This window comes from Ornithorhynchus anatinus, chromosome 9 (assembly GCF_004115215.2).
Source record: "Ornithorhynchus anatinus isolate Pmale09 chromosome 9, mOrnAna1.pri.v4, whole genome shotgun sequence".
Taxonomy (NCBI): Eukaryota; Metazoa; Chordata; class Mammalia; order Monotremata; family Ornithorhynchidae; genus Ornithorhynchus; species Ornithorhynchus anatinus.
In genome coordinates this window covers 3,206,339-3,230,586 of record NC_041736.1, presented here as the reverse complement: position 1 = coordinate 3,230,586, position 24,248 = coordinate 3,206,339, and the positions used below count along the sequence as shown (strand labels likewise).

The 24,248-nt window shown below is 50.4% G+C and overlaps 1 protein-coding gene across 3 annotated transcripts in view; it reads left to right on the top strand.

Moving 5' to 3' along the window:
- The first annotated feature begins 637 nt into the window (after positions 1-637).
- Positions 638-24,248, top strand: part of ZEB2 (zinc finger E-box binding homeobox 2) — a 165,214-nt gene continuing 141,603 nt past the window's right edge. The window contains exons 1-2 of one of the 3 annotated variants that reach the window (XM_029072400.2): positions 638-1,063; positions 4,113-4,250. In XM_029072400.2, coding sequence (XP_028928233.1) covers positions 4,178-4,250 — 73 coding nt within the window. In that variant the 5' untranslated portion in view covers positions 638-1,063; positions 4,113-4,177. Of the gene's footprint in view, positions 1,064-3,941; positions 3,961-4,112; positions 4,251-24,248 lie in introns of those variants that run through there. The other 2 variants (XM_029072398.2, XM_029072399.2) reach the window with 2 other exon arrangements.

Here is a 24,248-nt window from a genome sequence, read left to right as displayed (position 1 = left end):
CCGAGAAAGAGAAAGTGCAATAGAGTTGATTGCTGGAAAGGGTGCAGAGAAATATCCCAATGCCCTGGGCATTAAAAACAAACCAAAAAAAAAAAAAACAAAACCAAAACCCAAAAACAAACAAACAAAAAAAACTAGCCTCCGGAGATCTCTTTCGAAAGGTAGGAGAGATCTCGCTTGAAGACAGTGGATCTTCCCCATTAACTTTCCGCCTCTTTGAGATCTCCAGCTCTGTGAATGAGGCTCACCGTTTTCCGACTCGTATCCAGTAGGATTTTAGTGGAGAGGGGAGAGATGTCCCAATCTTGGTGGATGGGGAGGGTTGGGAGGGGAGGAAAAAAAAAAGATGGGGAGGGGGGAGAGGAAGAGGAGGAGGAGGAAGAAGGGGAGGAGGGGGAGAGGAGGAGGAGGAGAAGAAGAAGGAGGGGGAGAGGAGGAGGAGAAGAAGGGGGAGGAGGAGGAGGAGGAAGGGGAGGAGGGGGAAAGGAGGAGAAGGAGGGGGAGAGGAGGAGGAGGAGAAGGAGGAGGAGGAGGTGGAGGAGGGAGAGGGAGGAGGGGGGAGGAGGAAAAAGGGAGGGAGAAAAAGAGGAGGGAGGGAGGAGGTGGAATTTCATTTCTCCCACTAAAGCGTTTGCGGAGACTTTAAGGTATAATCTATCCCAGATCCTTTCTCAGAGAGAAACTTGGCTATCACGTTTTCACATGATGCTCACGTTTAGCGTTCTTCAATTATTCCTCCCCACAAAGATAGGTGGCGCGTGCGGCAGGGCCTCTCCCCTCTCTCCTACAGAAAAGAAAAAGAAAAAAATGTCATTAGAAGAGGCGTAACACGTCAGTCCGTCCCCAGGTTTGTGTTTCCTGGAGTGGCAGAGAGAGAGGCCAGTTCTAACCTGCCCAGCAGGGAATAACGGTTCTTCCGACAACTATTTGCAAGGGCTCAAGACCCCCTCTTCGCCCCCCTCAGGAACTGTGGGCGAGATCTGCCTCCCTCGGCTCCAAGGCTTCTCCATGCTTGATTTTCCACTCCCCATTTCTGGCCAAAACTCCTAACAACACTTCGCAGGTACGTGGCTTCTTCTTCTTCTTCTCCTTCCCCCTTAGGATGATTTTTCCGCCCCCCCCCCTCCTCTTTTATTTGTTTTCTCTCTCCCCTTCTATCTTCTCCTCCTGGCTCTTGGTGCTACTGGAGGGAAGAAGCGAAATCCGTGGAGTGTTCCAGGTGCGCTCGGAGATTTTTTTTTCGCCCCTGGAGAGATTGGCCTTTCAACGGATCCTCTTCCCCCTCGGCACACACATTTTTTTTTTTATTTGGGGGGATGGTGATTATTTTTCTTTCTTCCCCCCTCCCCAACTCCCTGCTCCCTACCTGCCCGTCCAGGTGACGGTGAGTAAATTTTGTTTCAGAAGGAGCCAAAAGTTTGCCTGGAAGCTCGATGCCCCTAATGCATCGAGATGGAGAGATGGGGAGATATTTGTTTGTCTATTTGCGTGTGCCAGTGTCTGGGCACACGCAGACACATGCATATACCACACTAGACCTACAGTACCTACGCACCCGTTGGGTTTTTAGAGCTTTTTCCAGTTGGCTACAATTACCGTCAGCATCTCAAACTTTGCCTGGGTACCTGGGAATCACCGGCTTTAGTTCTCCCAGTGTGAACAGGATAAATTCGGAATAGTTTCTCCCTCCCTCGCCCCATATATTCTCCCCCCTCCCCGCCCCCCTCTTTTTCTTCCACCCAGCACAGCCGGGAGAAAAAATGTTTTCTAAGCAGAAAAGAAAAAAAAAGTTTGGGCTATTTTGTCTGCTTAAGTGAGTTTCATTTCTTTATTTCAATATTTGTGTGGAGGTGTGTTTGGAAGGACCCCTGCTTCTGCGATCATAAATAAAGAAGTGAAAGTATCGCTGAGACTTAAAAGTCGTTGAAGGGGAGGGGGGGGTCTTTTTATTTATTTTATTTTATGTCCCCGAGAAGGGGAGGGGGACCGAGGTGGGGGGTGAGGATGGGGAGGATGGAGAGAGCGGTGCTGTCAGGGATGAAAAAGCAGAGAAAGTTGGAGAGCTGGGAGCCCCGTCTCCAGCCTCGTCCGAGGCAGGAGGGAGAGGAGGGGATCCGGGGGGAGGCCCGGAGCTGGAGCCCGAGCCCCCCTGGGTCCCCCAGACCCTTTCCCATTTTCCAGGCGCAGCAGGCGCAAAGTTTAGGACCCAGTTGCCCGTCCTTGGCACGGCCCGGCGCGCCTAGAGCGAGCGCTTCGCAGCGAGTCTGAGCTCTCCTCCCTTGCGGGGAGTTCAAGGGGGGATTGGGGGTCGGGGATGGCGGGGCGGTGGGGATGACTCCCTCCCCATCCCCAGACCTTCTCACCTGCGCGGCTCTCCCCAGCCATCCTTTTGGGACCGGGGACCAGGGCGCAGAGAAGGAATGAAGCGCCCCAAGCCGGTCTCCTTTCCCCCACCTCCCCAAGATCCCCATCCGAAAGGGTTGAGATTTCAGTCTGGGCTGAAGTTAGTCAGGCTGCTTTCAAAATGCACCCCCTCTTCCTCCCACCCCTTCTCCCCCCCCCCCCCCGCCTCCAGGCCCCCCTGCCCCACACTCCTCCAATGTGTGGAAACTGATCCCGGGCTCTCCAGATTTCCGCCGATCTTTCAGGGGAGGAGCAGACAATGGGGGCGAGGGGAGGGTGGATTTTGTCCAGGAGAGGGAGGGTTAATTGCCCTGTTTGCATCTGTTACATCTTTTATGGCTCCCGGGCTCGACTCATCCCCGCTACGCCGGCATCTCCCTCCCAGGGAAACTTTTAGTGTCAGGATCCACGGGCTGGTCCTGAGCAGGATTCCCTCCTTCCATGTCTCCCTCCTGCTTTCCTTCCTTCCCTCCCTCCCTTCCCAATTTTGACAGATTCCGCTCAGAGGCACAGAGCTCTGTCCCTGGGTCTCTCCCCCTGGATCTCTCCCCCTGTCTCTCGGTCCGTTTGTCCCTTCTTCTGTGTCTCGGCTTCTTTGGGTGTCTCTGCCTCTCTCTCTGTGTATCTCTGCCTCAGTCTCTGTCTCACTGTCCCTGTCTTCCCCCCCCACACACACACACACTCACATCCACACACACACATCCCCACTCACATCCACACAGTCACTCACATTTTGAGGCACAAAAGCTTACAAGCCAGAAAGGATATGATTATTTAGAAAGCTTTGAAAGTGGTACACTAGGTAGTTTTGATTTCTGTTTCCTTTCGTGAAAGAATGACACCGGGCTGGTTAACTGGACCCGCCGTGGGGGGGTAAATAGATTGAAGAGGGAAGGAAGGGTGTGTGTGTATGTGTGTGTGTGTGTGTGTGTGTGTTGGGGGGGGAGAGATCCTTAAACAAACAGAGTCAGATTGAGGGGGGGCGGGGGAAGCCCCCGTCTTGTTGCTAGGGGTGAAAAGAGGGAGGAGAATCTCACTGGGGGTGGGGGGGAGAGAGAGAGAGAAGGGTCTTGTTTAATTTGGGGAGGGGGGGAGAGAGTCAGAGAGCCCTTTCCCTGTAAAATGGAATCGCTGCTATCAGCGGGCACCCAGACTTTTTATAAAACAAACAAACAAACAAGTAAGCCAACAAACAAACAAACCCAACAAGTTGCTAGGTCCAGCCCGGAGCACTTTTGTTCATTTCTTTCCTTTTCTTTTTTTTTTTTTTTTTCTCTTTCGGAGGAAATGGTCCGGCTCAATTTGCTCCTCTAAAAACCCAGTGCTTTCCCTCATACGGTCATGAGTTATGAGTCATTTTGAAGATGTAATTCTTGTCTCTGCTCTCCTCCGCGGCTCCGGCCCGGACAATCTTCACAACAGAAGGCGGCCGGGGCTTGGGGAGGGGGCTCGGGGGGGGAGGGGGGGAGAGAAGTGAAGTTTTTTGGGGGTGTGGGTCTCTCTCCTCCCCCCAACCCTTGCCCTCCCCCTCCCTCCCAGCCCTGAGAGTCCTTCTCGGTGCGTGGATGGGTCTGGGGGTGGGGGGTGGTGGGGGTGGGGGGCTGGGGGGGTGGGGGGCTGGAGGGGGGGATCGGTGGACTGGCTTTACCGCCGCGCGTTTTAAATGGGGAGCCACCCGTACCCACCCTGTCGCTGTGTTTGGTTGTTAGAGCCTGCGTGCTGCTACAGGAGGGAGGCGAGCCTATGCAAGCTGCCATCTGATCCACTCTTATCAATGAAGCAGCAGATCATGGCGGATGGCCCCAGGTGTAAGAGGCGAAAACAAGCCAATCCAAGGAGGAAAAACGGTAAGGAAAAAAAAAAGAGAAAGACGGGAAAGAGGGAGAGAGAGCGCGCTCCAGAGAGAGCGCGCCACAGAAACCTTCCAAACCTCTCTGCATCAAACTTTTTTTTTTTTGGCCTGTATTTCCCCTTCCTTTTTCTCCCATCTTTTTTTTTTTTGGATTATTATTATTTTCCTTGCTTCCACCGGAGCGGGGGAGAGCGGCGGCAGGAGCCGGGGGGAGAGAGAGGGAGGGAGAGAGAAAGAGACCGGTCCCGAGCCCTCTGGGCGCTCGTTGAGTCCGGCCAGGGAAAGGGGCAGGGGGCCGGGGGGGCCGGGGGCCGGGGTCCCGGGGTCCCGGCGCCGGGAGCCGGCCGGGGCAGGGCAGACACACCGACCCGCCCGGGTTAGGTCCCTGGGGGGGGGGGGGGCGACGGAGAGCCGGTCAGTGTCCACAAGGCCCCCTCAACCCTCTCCAGGACGCACCGCGCCCCTCTCCAAATCCCCCCTTCCCCGCCCCCTCGCTTTAAGGCTCTTTTGGAGGAGGAGAGGGGTGGGGAGGGGGAGGTGGGGGTCCTGCGGGGGGTCCTGGGGTGGGGGGAGGACATGGAAGAAGGGGCAGAAGGACCCTGCCCTGTGCGCTGTGCCTTCGACGCCTGGAAACTTTTCTTTCTCGTCTCCCTTCTTCTCGGCCCAAGTGTCTGTCCGAGTCCTGGCCCGCTATCCGGCTAACGGTCCTGGGTTTTGGGGGTGGGGGGGGGGGGTCTCTCCCTCCTCCTCCGGCCGCTCCCGGTGGCTGTCGGCTGCCTGGCCCTCGCTAGCCCGTTAGCCAACCCCCTGGGCCCGTTAGCCAGTCCACCCCGCCCGGGTCTTTCTCTCTCCCCCGCCCCCCCCCCCCCAATCCGCGCGGGAGTGACGCGTGGGACTGCGGGTTTGGGGAGGGGGGCGGGGGTCCTTTGGGGACAAGAGATGACTCCCCAAAGGCTGGGGGTGGGGGGTCTCCAGGACCTGCCAATCGCCCCCCCCCCGGCACTGTTCAAATAGTCAGAAATCATCACCCGCCCCCTCCTCCCCCAGCCTCGCCGAGCCCTCCCTGGTCATAACGTTTTGGGGAGGGGGGTTGGAGGGTGAGCTGGGGGGGGGAGCAGGAGAGGAAGATAAAGGAAGGAGGAATGGAGAGGGGAAAAGGGGGAGGGAGGGAGAGGGGCAGGGAAGAGCAGGAAGGAGAGGGTGACATTTGAATAGGACCAGGAAAGAAGGAAGAGGAGGAGAAGGAGAAGGAGGAAAGGAGGAGGAGGAAGAGGAGGAGGAAGAGGAGGAGTGGGGGGGGGGAGGTGGGTTGGGGGGGGGGAAATTCCCCAAATTAGAGATCCCCCCCTCCCCGAATCGTGGGAACCCGAAAGAGAAGAAGCGATTGGCGTGGGGGCGTGGGGAGGGGGCGGGGGGAAGGAGGGAAGGGAATTTACTTTTCAAAAAAGGGAGGAATTTCGAAAGGAAACTTCTCTGTTGTGACCGGGGTCTGCTCCGTCCCTAGCAGCCCCCTACCCCAGCCCCAGGCCTCTGTGTGTGTGTGTGTGTGTGTGTGTGTGCGCGCGCGCCTGTGTGTGAAAAAGGGGGGGTCCCGTCTCTGCCCCCCACTCGTCTTTCTCTCCTGCTTCCACCACCACCGCCGAAGGAAAAGCCCAAAGAAATAGGTCCTCACCCACCGCCAGCACGCACACACTTTCTGCAACTTTCTCTGGAGATCCGCCCGTTCCCTCACTCAGCCCCTTTCCAGAGAGACTAGGGATGGGGGAGAGAAAAATTGTAGGGGGGCAAGGAAGGGGGAGAGCCCCAAGACCAGAGATTTCCGGGGTTTTTTTTTTCTCTCTCTCTCTAGGTTTTGTGCGCGCGTGTGAGTGTGTGAGTGTGCGTGTGAGAGTGTGTGCGAGCGCGCGTCTTTTCTTGTTGTGGTGAAAGGTGTCTATGGGGGAGTGAGAGAGGAATTTAGTCAGGAACTGCGGTGCCGGTCCCGCTTTGCTCTTTCTCTTTGTGTTGCCTTTGATCCATTTGCTTGACAACACACACACACACACACACACGCGCGCGCGCGCGCAGCCACGCACAGACACAGACATATACACCTCTTTTCACCTCTTTCTCCATCTCCTCCATCCGTGCTCCTTCTTGGGACTGGGGCCGTTAAGACTCTTGCTCCCTTCCGGGGGGCTCCCGACCCCTTTTCCTCCCCTACCCCGCCTAGCTGGTTCAATTTAGGGAGATTTCTCCCCCCCCCCCGCGCGCCCCCATCCCTCTAAAAAAATAAAAATAAATTCAAATGGCCCGCAAGCCTCTCCCCCACCCTCACCCTGGATCCCTCTCCTGGGTCCCTCTCTTTTTTTTGCTTTTCTTTCTTTTTTTTTTTTTTGGTTATTATTGAGTGTCGGTTATTGATTTTTCTCCGATCAATCCCGACGGTTCCCCACCTCCTCCCAGTGGCTGCGATGCCTTTCCGTTGTAGAACAGGGGCCTGGGGGCTGATGAGTCTTTTATTTTCTCACGTTAGACGGACTCTTCTTTCCCCTGCTCTTGGGGGCCCGAAACGCGAAGGCGCTCGAAAGGTAGGCGCCCTGAAATCTCCTCCTGCCGGAAAGATGATTTGGTGGCTGTTTTTTCGTAGCTTTTTTTTTTCCCCCTTCCCTCCCTCTGATGGTTTTGGAGATAGTTGTGGAAAGGGGGGATAAAGGGTCATCCTGCAGGTGGAAGGGATAAGGAGGATCCTAGAAGACGCCCATGGTCAGGGGCAGCTTTGGGATGCCAATGTCATCTCTGTCCCAACTCTCAGGCAGCCCCCCCCCCGACCCCTGACCCCTGACCCCCCCCCCCCGACCCCCGACCCTTCTCTTGGGTCGGGCAGGTACCCGGCGGGAGATGGCAAGTTGAACGCGGTTGCGAAAATGTTCTGCCTCCCAAAAAGAAGTCACTCCACCAACTCCTCTCCTAGTCCGTGCGCGCCGGAATCCCTTACTCCCATCGGTCAATTAATCCATCGGTGGTATTTAGTGGACGTTTACCGTGGGCCGAGCACTGTACTAAACGTGCGGGAGGGTTCAGTCTACAGAAGAGTTGGTAGACGCGTCCCTTACCCCCACGAGGAGCCACTTTCCCGTCTCCTAAAACTGGTGTCCCCGCATCCTTCCCCAGCCCCCCGAAAAGTCCTGGGGCGCGCGTGTGGATTTTCTTTTCTTTTGTTCCTGGGGCTTGCGTTTCTCTCTGACCCCGGTCGTGGTGGCAGGTAGACGAAAGCTTTGGCTTGTCTATGTCGTTTGTTGTTTTTGTGGCGGTTTGGTTAGGTCCTTTTTTAAAGGAAAAAAATGTGTTTTGTTTTTTTTTTTCTCTCTCTCGCCTAAACCCAGTGTCTTAACCTGTGGGAGTTGTCGGGATTTATCTGAACTGAGTGGATATTTTTTTTCTTCCCTCCTGGATTCATGGAAAAGATGTCACTTCTGAGTTTGTGTCCTTGCTGATAACAGGGAATATGATGATGCTTATCGGAATCCCATAGAAATCCCCGGCAGCGCGGGGATGCGGGGTGTGGCGAGCGAACGGAGAGCGCTCGGGAGACGTTGGGAAAAGGCGAGGTCCAGGGAAGGAACAAAATAGGATCAACTAGCTTGGAAGATCAAAGCTTCTCCCTGTCAGTGCGAGGGGAGGACGGTCAGACTGGGATTAGATAACGCGGCCCAAGGAGGTGGGAGCAGAACGGGGGAGGACAAGGAAAGGGACCTAAGAGGGGAGAAGGTCCTGGGGAGTCACGGGGGGTCCCTTTTCCGTTTATCCGGGGGCGAGGGGCAGGGGGTAAATGGACCCAGGAGATGGGGAGGGTCCTGAGTGGGACCTCTGAAAACGGGGGGGGGGGGGGCCAACAGACCGAGGTTTCCAAGAAGCAGCGTGGCTCGGTGGCCAGAGCCCGGGCTTGGGAGTCAGAGGACGTGGGTTCCAATCCCGCCTCCTCCACTCTGCTGCGTGACCTTGGGCAAGCCACCTCACTTCTCTGTGCCTCGGTTTTTGTAAACGGGGATGAAGCCTGGGAGCCCCACGTGGGACCACCTGATGACCTTGTATCTGCCCCAGCGCTGAGAACGGTGCTTGGCACAGAGTGAGCGCGGAACAAATGCCATCGTTATTCGTGTTTTTAGGGAAGAGGGAGGAACGGTGGGGCCAAGGATGGGAGTCGGTTTCAGGAAAGGTTCAGACAGGTAATCTCTGACGCCCGACTCACTTTACAACACTCTTATTGGAGGAGGAGGAGGGGGAAAGGAGCAAAACCCAAAACAGAACAGCAGCAAACAAAAAAAATCATCATCATCATCTCTCCCTCTCCCTCTCTCTCTCTGTCTCTCTCCTCCTGTCTATCTTATTCCTGTGACTGTCACCCTCTTTAGCACCCAGAGACCCCTGATGAGGATGGTCTCCCTCTAACCCTATCCGCCCCCCCCCAATCAATCACAGACACAGACACACACACACAGAGAGACACACACCGCAGCTGGGTGTGCTCGGCTGCTTCCCAAGCAGCGGGTTGGCAACATGCAGCTCAACCACGGGTGGGGGGAGGATAGGGGGGAGTCGGGTGAGCCCCCATCTCTCCTACTCTCTGCGAGCCAGCTGTCCGCTTTAAAAATAACATAAAATTAAAACCTAAGCGACACCACGAAGCAAGCAGGCCCTGTCTGGCGTCTCCCGGGCCTGGGAAAGGAAGTTTCCCTGGAAATAAAAGAAAGAAAGAAAGGAAGAAAGAAAGTTAAATGTGAATTCTCCTTGCTCTTTCTCTCTGTCTCTCTTTTCTGCAGAAGTTTCAGTTCGGCAACCCTCGGATTTCTTTGGCCTCTCCGTTCTCCGAGGGAAAGGAAAACGGACAAAGTTCAGGGCTTCAGGACGCTGGGTCTGGGAGGGCAGGCCCAGCTATTTCGGTTTCTAGTTCCTTTCTACCGCAACACAACACAACACAACACACACACCCACGCCGGTGTCCATCCCGGGGGAGGAGGGCAGAGGCAGGGAGACTAAAAGCGATCGCTTTCCTGGGGAGGGGGCTGCGGGGGAGAGAGTCTGTGTGTTTGGTGTCTGTGTGTGAGAGTTCATTCATTCAATCGTATTTATTGAGCGCTTACTGTGTGCAGAGCACTGGACTAAGCGCTCGGGCAAGTACGACGCAGCAGCAATCAGGAGAGAGGACCTCTGCCCTGAGGGTGTGGGGCGGGGGGTCAAAGGCTTCACCCTGACCCCTTCGGAGAGATATCTCTCTCGGGTCTCTCCTGTCTCTGGCAGGGGGTGGGACCTGGGAGTTGGTGAAGTTCGGTGGGTCGCCGGCGTGGGGAGGGGGCCGTCCACCACACATCGGTTGGCTCCTATTCCAGAGCGGAGCACAGCGCTTGGCAAATAGTAAGCGCTTCACAAATACGATTCTCCTTATCATTACTGTTATTATTAGCATCATCACTGCTAGCTGCTTGTCGACGCCCAGTGGTCCAGGGGAAGGGGTGTGTGTAGGGGGTGTCTCAGACTAGGCAGCACGTTTGGGGGAGGGTGTCCGTTGGGGGGGGGGGGGATCCGATGGGCTCCAAACTTTCCCAGTAGCTCCGGGGATGGAAACGCAGTGCAGACTTTCTTTCCCAAGGAGTCGGGCCGAGCTCCATGCCCCCTGCTACGTTGGGAATCGCGGGGCCAGAGGATGATGCCCGGCCTCCTCTAACCATCCATTTCTCTAGGATAAGAAAATCAGAGAAATTTGGCGGGTGGGGGGGGGGGGATGATGAAATAAGGGGTGGGGGCTGCCCAAGGGAGAGACTCAATGCAGTAGCACGGATTCCGAGAAAGGAGGGCCTTCCCCCATCTTCCCACCCACCCCCTTCCCCAACTAACAGTGTTTGGCATCAGCAGGGATCCAGTACTTTTTAAAGGTGCATTTTCTTCTGGGTGGGAAAAAAGAGACAGGGAGAAAGAAAGTGGGGGAGAGAGAAAGAGAGAGAGGGAGAGAGAGAGAGTCTTTGTGTCTGCCCAGGGTTTTCCAGGTGCCTGTCACAGAGAAGGGGGTTGCAGGTTTGCTGTGCGCACAGACAATTGATTGTCTCCCTAATGTGTTTCATTTACATGTTTATAACGTCACTAGTATAGGGGTGCCTTACTACACCATTCATTCCAGCCTTCTCACAAGGGGGCAATTGTGTCACTGTCCAAGTCGGACACCTTTTTGATTACTCTCTATTTGCCCTTTTAGAGAGCAGAGAAAAAGGGGCAAAGATCTGGGAGGCATAAACACTAGTTGAAAATATACCGAATTAAAGGCCAATTGAATGAAACGTTAAACGGAACCAAAATCAGCTCTTTGCACCAGGACTTTACGGATGGAAAAGAATAAATGTTTCAAAGCGGGGAGAACTCTGCTTTCAGCCTACCAAAATACAGCCCATCCCCGTTTCTCACTCTTCTTTAGGATTTCTAAAATGAAACGTGGTTTTTGTTGGGGTTTTTTTTTTCTTGAAAAATGACAAACTAGTGCACCTCCCGATTATTTGTCTGCTTGCTGCAATTTGTGAATTTTGTATCTGTTTACATAGTTCTGTTTATGCCAACAGCATCAGCCTTACTTACCACTTGGAAAAAAAAAATCTATTGAAAGGATATTTAGGCTGTGGGAAGTGTAAACTTTAAAAAAAATAAATAAAAGGGTTTTTTTTTTTTCAATCAGGCGTTTTTTTTTTTTTTCCTTGAACATGATGACGGTGCCTAGACTTTCTGGAAGCATTTGCTAGTTCTTAAGTACTTCTCCCTAAGGTGACAGTCATTTGGAGCTGATAGTCACCAGTGACCCCGGGAGTTTGTAAAGTAAAATAGGTGATGGGTTATCCCCCCCCCCCCCCCCCGATGGAAAGATAGGGTGGGCTCTTTTCACAGGTTAAGTTTGAGGGGAAGGAGTAGAAAAAAATAGAAAGGGCGAGAGAGTGGTGGAGGGAGAGAGAGGGAGAGCATAGAGAATTACATACAATCTCTGCATTTGTCAAAAATTAAAATTAAAAGATCTCAAGTGCCCCGTCTCCCACGTGCTGGGTGGTCGAAATGGAAGCACGTCTTCCACACAGAAACAAGCAATAGTAGAAAAAAAAATAAATAGGTGTGTGTTGCGGGGGGCTTCCCGTTTTAGATGGGGGAGACTGGAAGTCAACTCAATTTATCTTCTTTAGGATTCAGGAGAGAGCCATCCCCTAACCGCTGTGGCCTCTGGAAGGGAGGGAAACAGGAAAAAAAAAAACCAACTTTCCCATGCTATAGTCGATTTATTAAAAAAAAAAAATAAACCCAAATTGCCGGTCGGTGAAAAAAAGATATTTTTTCTTGCCTCCCAGGAAAGACACCCACAGTAGACGCACCGTTAGCCGAACCCCTGACACGGCGGTCTTTTGAGTGCCTTAGGTATGATTTCACTTTCGCTCACATCAATGCTGACCTGAATGTCTTTCATATCTGATCCGCTATGTCTCTCCCAGTAAACATTCCCTGAGGGCAGAACAAAGAAAGGAACTCTTCTTCTTCTTAATCACAATTCAGCCCTTTCACCGCCGGTAGGCTACATTTGCATTCTGCCACAGAAAGCCAAGATGAAAAGAGGAAAAAAATAAAAGAGAGAGAGAAAGAGAGAGGGAGAGAAGAGAAAGAAGAGGAGGAGGAGGAGGAGGAGGAGGGATAAAAATTTTTGAAAAAAGAACAGGGTGGAGGCTGAATAAAATAACTAAGGTGTTTGTGGCTGTTTGCTGGGCTTCCCCTAGTTACAAGCCTTATATAGCTCCTGCTGTGGCAAGCCGGCCCTGGCCCTTCTGACAGGCAGATAGTGTTGCAAGATGGGATGTCTGTACTATTCATGGCTAGTCGCGCTAACACTTGAGGTAAAAGGTGTCAGGAAGAGATCAATCCTCTCCTGAGCAGGTCCTGTTCAGCGGAGGGTCAGGTGTGTGGATTTCCAGCTCTTGACTGCCGCCTATTATTTTCTTTTAATTGCAATTATTGTTTACTCAGAGTGACCCGCGTCGGGGGGTGGGCTGGAGAAGGGGCAGGGGAGAGGGAGGACCCAGGAGAGAGATGGGAGGAGAGAGGCAGGAAGTGATCTGGAGGGAGCTGGGGCTCTTGGATTTGGAGTTCTCGTGGCCGGGGGGTGGGGGGACGGTAGGGCAACCGAGGACTGGGCTTCCAGACTGAGGCCGGTGGAATGCTTGGAAAACTTTTCTTTTTCTTATTTTTTTTTCCTCGCGAGACGATTCCTCTTTCCCCAAGAAATCAATAAAAAACAAAATAAAGCCAGGAAAGAAATCCCTCCCCGGATACATTTAACAAATAAAAATCTGAAGGAGTCATCAAAGACTCCTCCATTTTCCTTCTCTCCCCCTTTCGGATGTATTGAGTCTCTTCCCTCTCCCCCCCCCCCACCCCATATTCTCCTATTTCTTCCCCACCTCTCCCCCTGTTTGGGGGTCTGGATACCTAAAGGTTGTAGGCAGCAAGGGTGAGTGTCTTTCTGACCTCGGGCTGCGTGGTTTCCAAATTGGGGTTGAGCTCACTTTCTCTTTCTAAGAGAAAGTTTATTCATACAAGGTTCCAGCTTCCTGAGAACTCTCTCAATCCTTTCAGTGAAACCTGTCAGATTTTACCGTGCTATTTTCTTCTCTCTGCAACATGTAAAAGCAACGTGCCGTTAATGGTAGTGCAAAGAAACCTCAGCTAGGGCAGAAATCTATTACGTGACAAGTCTTCAGCGCTGTTGCACTATCTAGTTCCTAACAAACTGTCATTTTTGTCTGAAACCGCTTTTAAGATACCAACAGTTTTTCACCAGCAATTAGATTAAATGCACTTAAAAACACACACACACACACACACACACAACAACTTCAGAGCAGCAATTTACTCCGAGAGCAGTTTGTGCAATTGGAATGAAAGAGGGACCCATATTTTCCTATAAGCTGTTGTGGCAGATTTCTCTTAGACGAGCAAAACTAACCGAGATGTTACAAGTTGAATAGAAGCATGTGACACAGATTCCTGGGTGTTTTTTTTTTTTCTCCCAGAAGATTTACAGAATTTACAAAAAAGAGATTATCGCTACACCTTCCATCCCCCTGCCCATGACCCAGGCAGTGAAGGATTTAGTCAGATTTACTTCACTAAAACACCTTTGGACACTTGGAGGAAAGAAGGGAGCTTTTTGCAAAAGGAGGCTTTTGTTAAGTGAGGTGTTGGGCTAATAGTCTACCAGGCAGCTGCGATATTAACCTACCAAATTGATGCTGGGGAACTCTTTAACTCTTTGCATACCCTACACTCACTTCCCCTCGGCCGAGAAGGCGCTCCCGTTGGCCGTCTTTGAAAGGGTCCCAGGGAGAACTGTGCTCGGAGCAGTTGGATTTTTGACAAACGAGAGAGAATCTGGTGGGTTGGAATGGCAGAAGGCAGTTTGGTTTCTTTTCCAACCCTGGAACTGAAGAATGTGGAATTGGCCCTCTGTCTCCGGGCCCTAGAAATGTCATTTCATAATCAGTCAACTGGGGAGAAGAAAAATCCCAAATCGAGCTGCACTTTTAAACATTTCAAGCAACCACTTTTGCAGAGCGATCTTTTGCTCTCCTCACTTCTGAGGTGGCCTGGGGGGGGGGGTGAAGGGGAGGACACGGGGGGAAAGGGGGACTTGGGCAGGGGAGAAGTGGCTTGGGAGAATTTAGGAGCTGAAAATACTCTGAGCATGAGAGGAATCAGGTCCACGAAGCTGCTATGTTGGTGCCTTCTGAGGGAGCAACCTCTGAAACTTGCAAATCTGTGAGAGTACAATGTAGGCATTCACATTATCTCTGCTTTCACATCTTTTAAAAGAGGCAAGTGTCGGTATCTCTGAAGCCTCTAGCAATCATGTGAGCCCCCCCCCCCCCCCACCCAAAACACACATTGAATGTCTCCAACGGCCCATCGTGATGTTGAGATGGGTCATGTCTTCAGGAGCCATGTTAGAAACTGTCGGGGGGTGGGGGGGGTGGTGAGGAATGGAGAAGCTATTTTTTGTGGGTCTTCTACAGGTGTTGCATTTTCGTTTGAGCAAGATTGCCTTATTTAGTTAGGGGGAAAAAGTGTAGGTGTCAGTTAGAGCAGGCACAAATATGTGAGAAAGGAAAGGGTATGAGACATGACAGAATTGAAGGTGTTTGCTATGTTGTTACACCGTGTGTCGAGCTGTGAGCTCTCTTTGTCACAAGCCTCCTGGTGAGTTGACAGGGTAGGTCCATTTCCCTTGGAGGTGAAGGTGATGCAGCAGTTTTGAACCGGAGTTTAAAATACAGGATAACCCCCTTTAGCGAGCCGTTCGGTTCGACGAAAGATATCTTGCCTTTAGACCCAGTGAACCAACGGCCTTATCCTGAGGAAGAGGGTTTTGTGTGTGTGTGTGTGAGTGTGTGTGTCTCTGTGTGTGTGCGTGTGTGTGTAGTGGTGAGGAGCAGAGAGAGAGAGAGAGAGGAGGTGGAGGTGGGAAGGGGGTAGAAAGGGGGAAATCCTGTAGTCAAAATCGATGCATTCTGCCAACGCTATAGCCGTTGGAATGGAGCGGCGGTTGGCAAGAACGTCCTTTGCCAAATCATCCAATAATTAAGTTTTATTTTATTTGCATGAACCACCGAGCCTGCAGTCCTCCTTTTCAAAGCAAAGGAAGGCTTAAAATGAGTTTTTGAGCAGTTTCAGAACATGGTAGGTCACAGTTTGGGGCTTGAATTAAACTGATCTCATTCATGATCTAATTGAAGTTGGCAAAACCTTAGCAGGAGCAGAGCACATAAATATAAATCAAAGAGCAAAATTTAGCAAATCATATCGTTTGCTAGGGATCCATCCATGAATTATTCCCCGATTGCCAGCAGAGGAGTTAAACTTTGTCCTCTCTCAGCAGTTGTGTCGGGGCCGCACATTCTTTAGGCTCCTGACAGGAAAGTTGGGCGATAGGAAAACAGAGGAGAAAGCGGAGGGGAAAAAATGAAAAGGCTGAGCAATGCCTTATCGAATGCATTTGTTGGGATGGATACAGGGAGGCTTAAAGGCATGGTCGCTAATCAAAACCACACGAGTTATTTTTCTAGCGTGGGCAGAGGGACTCAGGAGAAGTCGCCGTTTGCTTCGAAGAAACAAAGTGTTGGCTTTGGGTAAGCAAGCAGGCAGAGCTGAGAGGGGGAGATGGGGGTGAAGAATCCCACAGAGCACAAATTTGAGGTGCCTTTCTTTCCGCGGGCTTCAGAAGGTTCCTTCGAAATTCGGCGAGGGCTGTGTTTCGAGTTTGAGTCGTGCCGGCGTGGTCTGAAGTAGCTTCGAGAGGTTGGAACAGGCAACAGACATGCTTAGTTTACCCACTTAAGTTACCTTTCATTTTTCCCACGGCTGTATAATTAAGACTCTAGGTGATTTGTCCTTTAATCTCCATATAATCCCTGGAAAGAAATGCAATGTAGAAGGGCCATTTTGGCACTCGGGCTTCGTTTTTCTGGGCCCTGTTGAATTCTTTCGACGGCCCTTCAAGAAGCTCCCCAGTCATATCTGTCCCAAAACATGCATGAATAATTCTATACCCTGAGAGTGCATCCGAAGCTAACCTCGAAGATTGCTAAGTCAAATCATAAACGGGTATGAAGTGTCGTTGTCATTTTCATCGAGCGATCGATGCACCCTCCGGATGTTTGACAGTCTCTAGCCCCTTAGTGCCCGAAACGAAGGTACGGCCAGAGGTGGCTGGAACCGGCCTGGGTCGAGATGGAGGCAGATGCATTTTTTTTGGACAGGTATTCGGTAGGACGGGCTTCTCCGGGACGCAGGGTGGTGGACCTTTTTCACGATTCCTCTCCCGAAGACTGTGCCGAGCTCCCTCTCTGAGGTACGCACGTCTCTTCTCTCCTGGCCCACTGCTCACAGGACCGATTCTTCCCCCAGTAAAGACCATCTCTTCTCTTCCCACCGTAGCGCTCGGAGGGCCTCGTTTTCTCGTGCTGTCGAGGGGCCAAGAAGACCCCTAACCGGGTCGTCCGTAAGGAAGGGAATCGATATCAGATCCAGAGATGAACATATTTTGGCATCTAAGATCTGGGTTGCTTTTTCTCTAACAAGTGGGTGAATTTCAACCACTTCAGATGCTCTGGTTCAAGTCATTTGTTAATGTGGTCTAGAGTTGGAGTTCTAATCATCTGTAGGCTATAATTGTATTTATGTTGTTTAGTGTTCATGCAGCTGCAATCAAAGAAACTTTGCTCTTTCCCTCTTATTGCGAGTACATAAGTTTCTATTTCAGACTCAGAGCGCATTTACTGGAAGGCATTTTATTTCACGAAACGTAGCAGTTGGAAGAGATGTGGTTCATGTGTAAGAAAGTTAGCAGATGCCTTTCGTTAAAAAGAAGGGGGGTTTCTGCGGAAAAGTGGGTGTGTCCTCAAAATAATTCCCATTATCCTTACGGAGGGTGTTTTGGGAAATTAAACATACACATGTTCCTACAGTCCCCACCCATGTCCCTATCCCTCTCACCCACCTCACGCCCCCTATATACAAGCGCGCACACACACACACATCCACACACACACACACACACACACACACATCCAGGCTTGAAGGATTCTACATTCCAGCGTCTTTCTGCTGCTCAAGATCCTTTTCTCTCAAAGAGAACCGTTTTAGAAAGCAATATCAGATGCCCCCTCAACAACACAACTCTCTTCTGAGAGGGTTCTATCGACAGGAGAGTCCTCCCATCCCCAATGGTGTAGTGACACCTCATACCTAGACCTTTTAATCTAAGGTTTAAGAGTATTATTTGAAATAATTTACCAGCTTTGCACGTTTTAACTGTTGCCCTCTCCCCCCGCCCCTTCTTTTCTCCTTGGGTATCACTAACTCCAACATGGATTAAATCAAATTGATGGCAAATTATGAAACCGAAACAGTATTTTAGAGATGTGAGTGCCACTTCCAAGTGGTATTTACTGTACTAATATAAAAAGAAAGTTTAAAATTACCCCAAACACGTAGAAATGTGTGGAGTTTTACACTTGTGCAGATGAGTGTGAGGTAGCTTGGTCCTGTGAAACCAGACCACAAATGATACGTGTCAGTAGGTTCTTTGATAGGGCTTCTGGCCTCACTGTTTTCGTGTTGTCAAACTGCGATGTCGAACAAACACCCCCTCTGGGACAGGGTGATAAATGCAGAGACAGGCTGGCTTCAACCAGTCTTACCAATCTCCTCTAACACCATCCTCAATCTAACCTCCCTCCCTCTACCCCTGCCCCTCAAGCGTCCCCCACACCTGAGATTGACACGCGTGTGGAGACGTCTGGGGATTTCAGAAGCCTCAAGGCTGAGGAATTTTTGATATGCCACAATTCGGAGGAGACCGGATGCTGAAAGGGAGGCCTGCTCAAGGCCCTTTCCACCTCACCGGTCCTGATCCTCCAAACTTCTGCTAGTTTGTAACTTCCTTCTCCACCTTGGCCATCTGATGACTGTAAAATCTCCAGCTCTCTCCTCCCTCTTGCTTGGCTTCCAAATGGCATTTTATTTAACATCAAGAAATCAAGATGCACAGAACTAAATTTCACCTTTGAAAAAGCTCACAAATTTGTCTTCTCCTTCCCGCTTCCCAGTGTGCTCTGAGTGTTAAAAAGGAAAAAAAAAAACCCATCTTCCCGGAACCATCTTTCTCTCCCGCTCCAAATTGTTTCACTATCCCTTTATTTTGGGGCACCAAATGAGTTTTCATCTTCGACTTCTGCGATCTCCAAGAAACAGATAAAGCATTATATTGTTTCCCCGCTCGTATTTTAAAGCGGCGATCCTGACAGCAGTACTATTATTGCATTTTATGTTTTACTGGTTGTTTGCTGTTGCTAGTTACAGCAACACTTATCATAAGACAGCAAGAAAAGAGTAGTCCCTAGTAATTAAAGTAATGAAATATTCATTTACTCTACCTTTTCAGTAGTCTCACAAATTAGGCTGCTACATTTAATGCCTGCACTGCCTATGTTTTTATTATAATGGCAGCTTTCGCATCTGCAATTAGGACTAATTCTGACAGTTACAATTTCTGAGGGATGGTAAACAGTGAAGGAGATGTGCAGCAGTGGTATTACATGTGAAAAGCCCTTGTCTCTTTAACCTTGTTGTTTTTTTTTCCTCTCAGAGGTTACCTTTTCCCAATGGTGCAAAATCGACTTGACATAACTGTTCATCAGTTTCAGGGTTTTCCCTGGAGGAATTTGCATCAAATCAGCCCAGTCAAGCTTCAAGTTGAAATTGGCAGGCCAGAAACTGACAGGGTAGGGACTGAGGAGGAGACAGCTAAAGTGCAAGCAGCAAACTGACATCAGCAGAGTGAAAGACAGAGAGAGACAGAGACACAGAGAGACACAGAGAAAGAATACGGGAGAGAAATAGTGAGGGGAGAATGAGAGAGAGAGGGAGAGAGGAAAAGAGTAGGGAGACAAATTGTGAGGGAGATATAGAGGGAGAGTAAGGGAGAGAGACCGAGAGAGAGGGAGAGAGACTGAGAGATTCCGTGACAGCTATGCCACTGTCAAGGTATCGGAGGGAGGGAGAGAGATAATGAGAGAGGGAGAGGGAAAAAAGGAGAGAGAGAGATTCAGCTTTTCAAATTTAGAGGAAAGAAGAGATCCATGCTAAGCACTTAGATCCCAACAGTGACCGAGGTTGGGAGAACCCAGAGGACTAAATAATGAGAGACAGAACACCTCACAGTGTTTCCGAGACTTAGAGCGTTCTAGCCCTGTTCTAGAAGATGTGACCTCTGGTTTAACCTGATTGGATGCCAGAAGAGGCACGGTCGGGTCTAACTGGAACAAAATAAAGTTCTGCAGAACCACCCGGAGAGAAGTGTGGAGGAACAAAAACGAGATGGAATGGCCATATTGAAGAGAGGAAAAAAAGAGCTTTTCGAGATGGTTAAGTAAGCCCCAGGAAAAGTTGTACTCCTTTTCATTACCAAGTTTATTTTCTTATGTTTCCCTTCTGAATCAGAGTCAATGTTAGCCAGGCCAGGGACCAACAGATATTGCAGATTTAAAGAAAATTAAGCGCATTCCTGAAAATACATTTTGGTCAGCTAAACAAGGATGCTCATATGCAGAGATAATTGCATTTGAATGAAAACAAACATCTCTGCGAATATGTGATTTCATTTTCCCCTTCATCCCATGACACCCTCAGATCATGATAACATAAGCACATTTTTCAGTCGGGAAAAACGAGGCCAAACCATCTTGAAGAAAATAGCGGCAGCAGATCTTTAGTTTTTAATGTCACCGATACCATTTTTGGGGGCGGGGGGGAGAGCGGGGGTCTCAACGGGAAGCGAGATACAAAAAGCCTATTCAGTTGTCCTGGTAAGAAAGAGAAACACCTCAAAGAGAACACGCTCTTCTCTAACCCCAGCCAAAACGCAGTCCGTTAGTTTCTCTTTTTAAGTGTTTGCCGACGTTTCCACCAGCCCCTGTCCCGTCTACCTTTTTTTATCTTTGTTTTTCAGTCTTTACTCAATGATTTAAAATCCGTCTCCCTCTCCTAGCTGAGTCGAGGTAAAGTAATCCTCGGGTTTTCAAGTCCCTTCCAGTCCTGTGTATACAGGCGTCGGTTGATCTACTGATGTCTATTCCGACAGGCAGTGTTGAACTAAAGAGGTGTGACGGCACAGTTTTGTTAAGCTGTGAACAAAGAGCAGGAGGGGCCTCTGGAGTCTCAACCATGTGCATATTGGCCTTGTCACAGTTTTGCTTGATTTAATGCTCTGTTTATTCCTAGATATTAGACCTTAAATTCCCAACAATATGCTTCCCAGCGCGGCCTACCAACTTCCTCCGAAAGGCTCGTGTTCCCAGAGACCCTCGGTCCTCTGGTTCACCCGAGTGTCCCTCTGGCCAGCACCGAAGCACGGCTTTCCAGATCGAGGGATTGCTGATAGCCTCTCACCGGTCATCCATTTTAAGAAATAGGGTGGCTGTTCAAAAAAAAAAAAGAAAAAATACTTAAATCATATCTTTTTAGGTAAGGGGGAAAGATTTATTTTTCTTTGATCGCCGGTGGGAAGAAGCTGTTTACTTGTGGAAGTGCTTATAAGCTTCTAAAGGCAAGGTTCCCCTGCAGACGGGCTGCGGAGGGAGATTATTCAAGGCCTGGCCTTTTCCATTACCTGGATGGGTAGGGGAGACAGGCTGGGAGCAGACAGGAAGGGAATGTCGCCACATAAAGGGAAACGGCGGTGGAGGGAGAGGCGAGAGAAATAGCTCCAGGAGGAAAAAAAAGAAGTGGTCTCCTTTCACAATCAGCAGTCTTCGAAAAGAAAAGGAGTTTGGGTGGGTGGGCGGGGGGCGGCGGGGGCAGGGTACTAAATTTAGATTCTGTTGCCCTGGTGGATGGGTCTGGGGCTTTATCTATGAAAGTCCTCATTCCCCTTTCCCTAGCACGCGCCCCCCCTTTCCCAAACTTTTTAGGCTCTTCAGGTTTGCTGCGAGTGTTTGCCGAGAGATTAGTTAGCTGGGTTGCATTGAGGAGGTATCCAGGGAGGCAGCCCCTCCCTGGTAGGAATGTTCAGTAGGTCAGGGTGTGAAGATGTAGGGGGCGTCTACTGAGAGCAGGTATTGCCTCTTTGTGTGTATCAAAGGCAGAGAGCTCCCAGAAAGGTTCGTGCTGTGACATCGAGCCCCAGCGGGGACCCAGAAGGGGCCACTCGCTCTGCCGTCTTCCCCGGGAATGTTCCTGCTTGAGCGATGGTGATGAAAAATTAAGGGGGAAATCAAATCTTTTGGCCCGAGCGTCCCGTTTTCACTGTGTCAAGAGCCTGTCCCTGCAGTCATTAAGATCTATTTTTGCTCTTTTCATTCATAAAAGATGGTCGCTTTCTTCAGGCTGCGAAGGGAAGGGGATGAGGGAGGAGGACTGGGGAGGAGGCAAAACTCGGGAACGAAACGGTATTCCCGCTCGTTATTCCCGCTCGTGGCGGTTGGGTGGACCGTGGGACTCATCATCTGAGTCCTTGGGGGTAAAAGACTACTTGCTCTTCCTCTATTCCCCATCAGTCGATCTATCACTCAATCAGCGGTGTGGATTGAGTGCCTACTTTGTGGACAAGGTGCTTGCGGGAGATTCCACCGGTCTATTACTGAACGCTTACCGTGTTCAGTAGAGTTCAGTAGAGTAGCTCTGGTAGGCGCATTCCCTTCCCGCCATGAGATGACAATGTAAAGGGGGATGAGTTCCGCGGAGTCGGTAGATATGATCTCTGTCTTTGAGGTTCTAGCGGGCAAGACAACTCTGAACGTTTTCTTCAGCCATGATAGGGCTCCTAGCATTCCAAGGACAATGTGGGATTCAGGATTAAGGGCTGGAATAGCGGTGGGTCTGATTCAGGAAAGTGGGGCTGTTGATCTTTGTTTTTTGTCCCAAATCTCCCATGTCCCACATGGGGCTCTCGGACTTAATTCCCATGTTACAGATGAGGTAACTGAGGCACAGACAAGTTAAGTGACTTGCCCAACGTCACACAGCAGACAAGTGGCAGAGCTGGGAATAGAGCCCAGGTCCTTTTTACTTCCAGGCCCGTGCTCCATCCACTAGGCCAAGCTGCTTCTCCTAGTAAGTGCTTCACGAATTCCATTTTTAAAAAACGTGGAGGGAAAGAACTGACTTTGGGTCCGATTCTCTCAGTCCCTTCCTTAATAATGGGGAAATGACTTCCTTGGAATAAGATGCAATAGCATATATTGGAATGACTTGCAACCTTAAACCTTCTGGTTGGAAGGATCCCAAAGCACGGTGTGACCTCTTCCTCTCTAATAATGATAATAATAATAATGATAATACTTGCTAAGCACTTACTGTTTGTCACACACTGTTCTGATCAGGTTGGACACAGTCCCTGTCCCACGGGGGGCTCACACTCTTAATCTCTATTTTCCAGATGAGGTAACTGAAGCCCAGAGAAGTGAAGTGACTTGTCCAAGGTCACACAGCAGATATGTGGCAGAGTCAGGTCCTTCTGACTCCCAGCATGGCTGGATGAATGGGTTCTCACCCTGCATCTGTTTATATGTGGTGTCTGTAATTTATTTTAGTGTCTGTCTTCCTATCTAGATTGTAGGCTGTTTGAGGGAATTAATTGTGTTCTTGTACTCTTCCCCGGTGCTTAGTCCAGTGCTCTGCAGAGAGTAAGAACTTTCTAAGTACTCTCGATTGACAGATTGTTGCACAAGGAAATCTCCAGCCCAGTCAGAGAAAGCTTTCATTGGGATGGGATGGCTTCTTATCAACCTTCACAATCAACTCATCAATCGATCAATGGAAAATATTGCTTATGGTATTTGTTGAGAGCTTTGCTATGCGCCAGGACCTACACTAAGTGGTGAGTGCTTACTGTGTGCAGAACACTGCAGTAAGCTCTTGGGAGAGTACAAACACAACAGATTTAGTAGACGTTCCTTGTCCACGCCGAACTTACAGTCTAGAGGAGTTCTAGAGCCAGGAGACACTTTTATGTGCTCTATTAATAATTAAGAAATATTCAGTAAATGGGTGGATAATTTATGCCTTGAGGTCTCCAACAATATCTGTTCTTGCCTTAGTGGTTCCCGCTCAGTCAGTCAATCATATTTATTGAGCACTTACTGGGTGCAGAGCACGGTACCAAGTCCTTGGAAGAGTACAATTTAATAGAGTTGGTAGACACATTCCCTGCCCACAAGGAGTTGAGCATCTAGCTTACATTTCCAAATGATCCGGTTGGTGGTTAGCGAGGTCATAACTTAGCAACGACTCTGTATCTCCCAGGAGAAGATGGCTTTTCAGGTCCTTCCTCATTGTGGGTGAGGAAAGCATCTACACACTCTGTTGTATCGTCCTCTCCAAGCGCTCAGTACAGTGCTCTGCACATAGTAAGCGCTCAGTAAATACCACTGATCGATTGGCTGATTCCTCCTGGTTGAGGACCTTCTAGGAAATTGAATGCAAATGGAACTAAGTCGAAGAACAAGATGCCTTGGAAGCAATATCTCTTTGGCCGCAGCTGCCGTTTCTAGATTCTTTTCTTCTCTCTGTTTCCCTTCTCCCCAAGACTTGAAGAAATAATAACCCGGGATGGGGATGAGGTGCGAGGTGACCAAAGGTATCGGCATTCAAGAGCTCTTAAAATGGGGTGGTCTGGGAAGACCTAGAGAGAAAGAGAGGGGCCGGCCTTCGGGTGCTCGTGAAATTTGGAAGAGGGGCTCAAGGATGTCCCCCAACCGAATCCAAAGGACACGGGGACCGTTAGCCTAAATGCTGAAGGGTTTCGTTGGCAAATGCTCCCAGCCTGACAAATCTGTCTTTTCCCACCGACACGGTCCCGTTCCCGCCCGGCGGAGGATCCGGGCCCAGCTTCGCGGAAATAAGATCTCTGAATTTCTTCACCACGAGGTACGGCCCGGACGATCTGTATCGCCCGCTGCCGGCGTGCAAGTGAATGGGACTGCATCGCACTGCTGTGGGCAGTGGGAGACGGCCACTACTGCGGGATCCGAGAGTCCTCTTCTCCCAATCCCTTCTGCGTCGCCCTGAATGGCTCCCTTTATTCATCCCCTCTTCCGGCCCCGCGGCACTTATGTCCATATCTGTCATTTATTCATTTCTTATTAATGTCTCTCTCTCCCTCTAGACTGAAAACTCCTTGCGGGCCGGGAAAGTATCTGTTTATTGTCCGTTCGTTCGTTCAGTCGTAGTTATTGAACACTTAACTGTATTAAGCGCTTGGGAGAGTACCATATAACAATAACAGACACATTCCCTCTCCACCACGAGCTCTCCCAACAGCTCAGTCCAGTGCTGTGCACGGAGCAGGCGCTCAATAAATCCGACCCACTGACTGACTGCGCCAGGACCCTTCGAACAATCCCACGTCTTCCAGAGCACCACGTCTCCCCTTCTTTTGCGC